General features: G+C 35.1%; 1 protein-coding gene and 1 long non-coding RNA gene across 2 annotated transcripts; both read right to left on the bottom strand.

Annotated features, from left to right (window-relative positions):
* Positions 1–663: 663 nt before the first annotated feature.
* LOC106433814 lies at positions 664–1,524 on the bottom strand. Its single transcript, XR_001286645.3, has 3 exons — positions 1,409–1,524; positions 994–1,149; positions 664–918 (listed from the first exon to the last, which is right to left on the bottom strand). It is a non-coding gene; the product is annotated as an uncharacterized LOC106433814 (long non-coding RNA).
* Positions 1,525–4,316: 2,792 nt separating this feature from the next.
* Positions 4,317–5,414, bottom strand: LOC106433800 (putative F-box protein At3g22650). The gene has a single exon (XM_013874630.1). The coding sequence runs from the start codon at positions 5,412–5,414 to the stop codon at positions 4,317–4,319; it is 1,098 nt and encodes a 365-aa protein (XP_013730084.1).
* Positions 5,415–6,686: the final 1,272 nt, after the last annotated feature.

Here is a 6,686-nt window from a genome sequence, read left to right as displayed (position 1 = left end):
AACAAACAAGGTGGCGAAAACACTGGTTCGGTTCTATTAGCTTCGGAAGTAAGACCTTGTGATCTATGGACCGAGCCATTCGTGACCGCTTACTGAGCTGTCCGGCAACGCGACCTCAAGCGTGCTCACTCCTTCAGTTATACTTCTGGTTCATCGATCCCTACAGCTAGCAGCTGTTTCTTGAGTAATTTCCTTTAATCTATGTCTTCTCTCCCTGTAACCTCTCTGTTGTTTCTTCAAATACGTTGCTTGTGCAACAATTCTGTAAAAAACTTGAAAAGCTTTGGTATGAATCTTAACATTTACACCAAAAAAGTATATGCAAGTCGTTTTTGGGTGGGATAAATGTGCAAGTTGTTTTCAAGATCTAATATAACAGCGGTCACGAATGGCTCGTCAGCCTTAAGCCTCTCAACGATCATCTCTAGCTCCTTAACCTCTCTTTTCAAAACAAGTATCTCCCGCTTCTTGTTGGAGATGGTTTCCTCAAGCAAAGCCTTCAACCGTATCAACTCCGATGTCAAGATGGTCCACTTTCTCTGCGTGGATAGCAGCCAATCTCGTTATAGCATCATCTGCTTGACTCTGGCATCATTAGCTGCTAACAATTCTTGACTGACATTCTCCAGCTCCCAGCTGGTTGCCAAAAGAAGAGAAGCCGAATCAGAAGCATATGATCCATCTTTATATAATTAAAACCAACACAATTATGAAAATCTCAGCTCTCATACAACATATCACAACAAATATTATACAAGAAGCATCATTTGAATTAACCAACGCTTGTAGCTAAAAACAGAATATTTCCCATTCAAAGACAAACCAAAATAAAACAGTACATTTGTTGACCAACAAAATCTCTAGAAGTACTGTAAGGTGTGAATGAAGTATGTACATTAGCTATTGTATCTTTATCTCCTGGAAAAAAGAGATCATAAACAAGTTATAAAAAGAGAAAAGAGTGTGAAGAGGGTAGTTAAAATTAGATTGTACCTTTGGTTAGGAAGGTCGGCATCCCATCCATCAACTCAGGCGAAGGTTGGGTATCAGTATAAGCCAAGAAGGCATTAACCGCACCCTGAAATCTTTTGTCTCAGTTTGGGCATTCCTCGACGTTCCATAAGACGCATATTTCACGCATGTCAAGCACTGCAATGTTTCACCAAACCAAGGCATAAGCCATACGAAGCATCATGGCTAGTATAATTTATTAGATCGTACAATAGTTTACCCAAAACAAACCAACAGATAAAAATTTTGAACAAGAAGATGTACTATAGTTTTAAATCATTGAAATCCTCAACAAATCCCAGAAAAAAAGCAACCCTATAAAAACCAAACCAACATATAAAACAGAATCAAATTGCAATAAACAATTTGGAGGAAGAGAAAGTGAGAGAAGTCTTACGGGATAGGGGCGCCATCGTTTGGTCGAGAGAGAAGAAGACCTAGAGAAAGAAAAAAAAAGGGTTTTATCGTGAGATTAATTATTAAGATGCACTAAATCCTTGTTTTTAAATAGGATGTCTTTCCTTTTTGTTTTTAATGTTTCCAAAAAAAAAAAAAAAGTAAATATCCATTTTTTTTTAGAAAATGTAATTGAATTTATATTTTGGAAATTTATAATTTTTATTAATGATTTATAAAGCAAGTATGAAGTTTATTAAACATTAATAGTTATTATAATAGTTTATAAGCTTATATAAATAACTTACAATCTCTTAACACAAAAAGAGCTTCACGAAACGGTGGTCTTCGTGTGTCACACACACCCAAAAGAGCAAAGGTTTTTGCGAGAGATGCACTGAATTAGTTTCTAACTTTTACGTTTGTGTAGTTGATGACGAACGACAAGTTCAAAAGTGTGGAGCATAGGGTGCTTGCAAACAAAGTTGGACCGAGGATATCAGTAGCGTGCTTTTTCAGCTCGAGTATGATTCCGAATTCAACAGTTTACGGACCAATCAAAGAGCTTGTGTCTGAAGAAAACCCACCAAAATACAGAGAGTTCACTGTACCTTAGTACTCAAAGGGATACATTGAGAAAGGTCTTGATGGAACATCGCATTTATTGAATTACAAGATATGAAAATAAAAAAACACTTACAAAGAGTAGAGCTTCTTGTTTGATGTATGATGTATCAGAGAACTAGAGTAAACTGTGTGTTTATCAGTCGCTTGCAACTGTTGTGTTAGAATCTTTAACCATGTTATGCTACTCTAAAAAAATGTTAAGCTACTCTGTTCTTGGAATTTGTCTACGGAAAACCAATTAATGCTTTCAAGAAATATGAAAATTGCCAAAAAAAAGTTACGATGGAGTATAGCTTAAAATAGTGTCCTTTAAATATTGGCGCAGGGGTGTTTAATTACTTACTAAAGGTGAGAGTAGAGAATATTAAAAAGTATGTTTTAGTCACTAACTTTAATTTTAAATAAAAAATGCTTAATATATTAAATATATGATTATATCATGAAATCGTAATAGTTTGAAACTCTTTTTAGCAATTTTGAAAATTTATATTTTATAAATATCTTAGTCTAAGAAGAACATTCCTATTTACTTGTGGTTATAGACATCAAATAAACATTTTCCAGTTAATGGCTGTTTTGGCATTGAGCCTCTCCAAGCCGATTCATTTTTGGTTCTTACCGGTTTGAAATGTTAGAATTCTAAACTTTTTTGTTTGTAGGTTCTTAACCGTGGTTTAACTTACCAATCTTTTGTTTTGAACATTCCATGGCTGACAAAAAAAATCACTCGTTTAAGTTTGTTCATAAATGTTTCAAACCTTATACAAACCAAAATATTAAAACAGTGGTTTAAGCTCATTTAGATGAATCACATGAAATTACAATTATATCAAAACATATAGCTTATATGTTTAAAACATATAGCTCCGACTATGATCTCTTTGATTATGATGATTGTAATCAGGTTGTCTTGACAAGTTCATGTTGCAATATGTTTAAATATGAGTTCTAATATAAGTTGTCTCAAGACACCAATTCTGTAAGCATCAGCTTTTTGAGAGATTTTGCTAGCATCAGGGACTTCAGGGGCACGGTAGCTATCAAAACGGTTAGGTGCAGATGCGGAGCCAATGATAGGCGCTAGACCGTAATCAGAAACCTTAGCTTCATAAGAATTAGACAGGAGTATGTTTGAGGACTTGATGTTTCCATGAGATGTAGATAACTAATCGCAATGTTGGATTAGTGCTACCATTCTACGTGGCTTACAGAGATAGCAGCTCCATCGTATTAAAATGCTCCCCTCCTCTGTTTTTAAGCTCTGTTTGTTTAAAGGAATGAGTTTTTTGTTTAACTTTTCATGGTGTACAACAACTTTTGTAGGTACTTAAAATCATCTTTTATAATTGATTTTCTTGCTTGCATGCCATGGGATATCATCTACAAGGTAAAGTTTATAATATTCTTTGATTTCGTTAAGACATAAGAATCAATTACCTATTCACAAGAATCGTCAAGCTTATATTCGTCTAGCTCTATTGCACTCACACCGCCGCTTGTATCTTCTATTACTTGGCCACCACGCTTCCTGCTTATCAAGAAGGTACACCTGGATTGGTAGCTTGAAACTGGGAGATTACAGTTAACGCTAAGTTTCGTGAGATCGATCTCTGGACTCGGTACACCACTTCTATGCACTTCTAACATTTTGTTTGATGCTTCTTTTCTATTCACAATTTGTTAATTTAGCTGGAAGAATATATCTTTGGATCTAAGCCCTTCCCAACAAATTTTTGAGAATAATACAACTTCGTAGCGTGTGTGATAAAGGAATCATCATGGTTTAAAAACATGATTCATATGAGCTTGCTCACGTATAGTGAAAATTTGACACTAAGACCATCATTAACGCAGGGTTCTTAGTACATGGTTCTTAGCGAAATATAAGAACCCGACTCTTAACTTTTAACTCGGCTCTTAAATATTTAAGAGCCGACTCTTAACATTTTCAGTTAAAACTTAAGAGTTGGGTTCTTATATTCCGCTAAGAGCTCCGTCCTAAGAACCCGTTAATGATGCTCTAAGTGAAACTAATAATGTATCTTCACTGTATAAACAACAACTCTGGACCAAACAAAAACAAAGCTCAATATCAGGTCTAAATTCTCCAATAAGTGTGAGCCAATACGCTATGCAAAAGTCTACTTATTAAAATATTTAATTATATAATATTAATCCATAGTATTAATACGTAACAGAAGAAGACAAGCTTAAAATTAAGCGTGCCTGAAATCTACCAAAAGCAATCCTCACAAGTCTCATTTATGTGTACACTCTTGTTCTTAATCTGGAACTGGAACTAGGCTTGGAACATATACATGATTACAAGATTGATCATGCAATGTACGCGTTATTGTGGCCTCAACTTGTTTGTCTATCTCACCCTCACCCATTACGTAAACATCTGTGTACACATATGCCTCGTTGTAATCTACTTCCTCGACCCATAACATAATCTTTTTGGTCTTGTGGATGCAGTATGCCAGAAAACGACAATCGTTACGGTAGGGTAATATTGGGAGATGAGCGAGAGTTACGTTGAAATAGTTGCTCCACGAGACATCCCCATCGGTCAACTTGTTTGTAACCCACACCTCAATCTTCAAATGTGTATGTTGTTGTAATAAAGAAAGCCTATCTCCCCCGTAACCTGACAAGAGTACTCTATGAACAGTAAACCCATGAAAACGATCTGTTTCCTCTGGAACACATATGGGCTTGAATGTTTCTGTAGAAAAATCAAAACTTTGGATGAATTCTATTTTGGAGTCATTACTCTTTGTTTGAGCAACCCAATACATGTTCCCATTCATAGACATAGCTTGGCACAGTCTATGGTATTCGTCCACAGTAGCTCTAACCCTTCTCCAGAGTTTGGATCTAAACTCATATATCTCAGTTTTGATCCCCATATCGATCCTCAAGATCTTGTAGTTGTCACGAGATACACTGTCGTATCCAAAAGCAAAGACATCAAAGTATTTGTAATAAGTCGAGGGTTCGATCCATTTGAGTCGGCTCACAAACGGATTCCAAACTGCGAGCTTTCGACCATTATCATGCTCACCTCCCTCATCACACTTACATAGCAATAATCCGTCACAGTGAATGATTGCTTTAAGGGTATAATCGTGTAACTTTTCTGGGGCTGGTACACATAAGGGAGCGTTATTGATCTTCATACTGGAGAGTTGTATTGCTTTATGACCGACTAGTATGCATCGTTCATGGGAGAGATCCAAAAGCTTGTAGATGAATCTCTTGTCTTTGATGAGAGCGTGCCAATCTTTGCTTACGGATTTGAATCGTACCAAAGATTCGATCGGAATTTTGTAAAGTACATCTTCTACTAATTCTAAAGGCAGTGACGGTGAAGTCATTGAAGTTTTGTAATAAAAATTATGTGACGATAGAAATCCTTTTATACCCTAATTGATCAATTATTTGAACAAAAACTCAGGAAGTAATTTCCTTTTCCTCTACGATTGGAATATAAAAAAGGGAGATATTCTTGAATGTTGGTTGATATTAATTTGAAAGTTATAAAAAAAAAAAGTTAATTTACCCTATATTTTATTTCATTACTTGAACAAAAAGTCTATAATATCTTTTTAAAAATAAATCCTCTTTAAAAAGTTCTTTTACAAAAAGGATATTTACCCTTATTCATTTTTATTAAATTATTATTACTATAATAATAACTCTAATTTTATTTTTGGTTATACCACCATTTCTTTTTGTCTTTAACTTTATTTTGACCTATTTATTATTTTTCGTATTTTTTAGTTATTTTGGCTACAAAATTATTTTGTTAACTTATATACTTTTCCAATATTATTTTGTATATCTTCAACTGATTCACTTTGACAAATTGTGGTTTTTCGTTTCCTTTTGAACCTAACTGTACCAAGCTACGTAAACCAAACATTTTGTACGAAAACCATCTAAGAAAACTTAGATAAAACAAAACCAATATTAATTTGAACCGAATTAGATTTGACTAACAACAAAAATCTAATTACGTGAAATGATAGTTTAGTTTTATTATTATCAAAAAAAAATTACGTGAAATGAAACAAATTAATATTGTATGCAGTAAACCGAGGTTTCAGAATACCATATGATACTGTTTGCTACGATTTGCGTTTTGTAGCAAATTCGTGGCAAATTCATGGCAAGCTCGGTCCATGATAATCCACGCTTTGCATGAAGTGAGTATTTTAACTATAATGTATTTAAATATTAGAAACAATATTATCTTCTTTTTTTTTTTGTCAACAAAGTTTCATTATATTGAGTCCATTAGACAATTACATTTGGTATCAGACTTTTACAACAAAAGAGAAAGCTCATTTAAGACATTAGAAATAGCCCAAATGGAGAAACATCCAGAGAGTGCTCGTGCTACGGTTCTCTTTAACGCCACGTCTCTGCGACACGCGTCCTTCATGCGTTGGGCGGCAAACTTGGCCGCACCGCCGAACCAAACCACCACTTGCTTCCCGAAGACGCCTCTCGTGCTCTATCTCTCCTCCGTAAATATTCACCGTAAGCAGCAAAGATGCTTCATACAGAGAACTCTGACACCAAATATGAAAGCTTTCTACTTTCCACCGCGAAACTACGTGAGCAGAGAACCCTTCAATCACCGG

The sequence above is a fragment of the Brassica napus genome, chromosome C3 (assembly GCF_020379485.1).
Source record: "Brassica napus cultivar Da-Ae chromosome C3, Da-Ae, whole genome shotgun sequence".
In the NCBI taxonomy this organism is placed as follows: domain Eukaryota; kingdom Viridiplantae; phylum Streptophyta; class Magnoliopsida; order Brassicales; family Brassicaceae; genus Brassica; species Brassica napus.
This window is presented reverse-complemented; position numbering and strand designations above follow the sequence as displayed.

Excerpts from the sequence above, each read along its gene's own strand:
- LOC106433800 (XM_013874630.1), bottom strand. The coding sequence starts at position 5,414 with ATGACTTCACCGTCACTGCCTTTAGAATTAGTAGAAGATGTACTTTAC.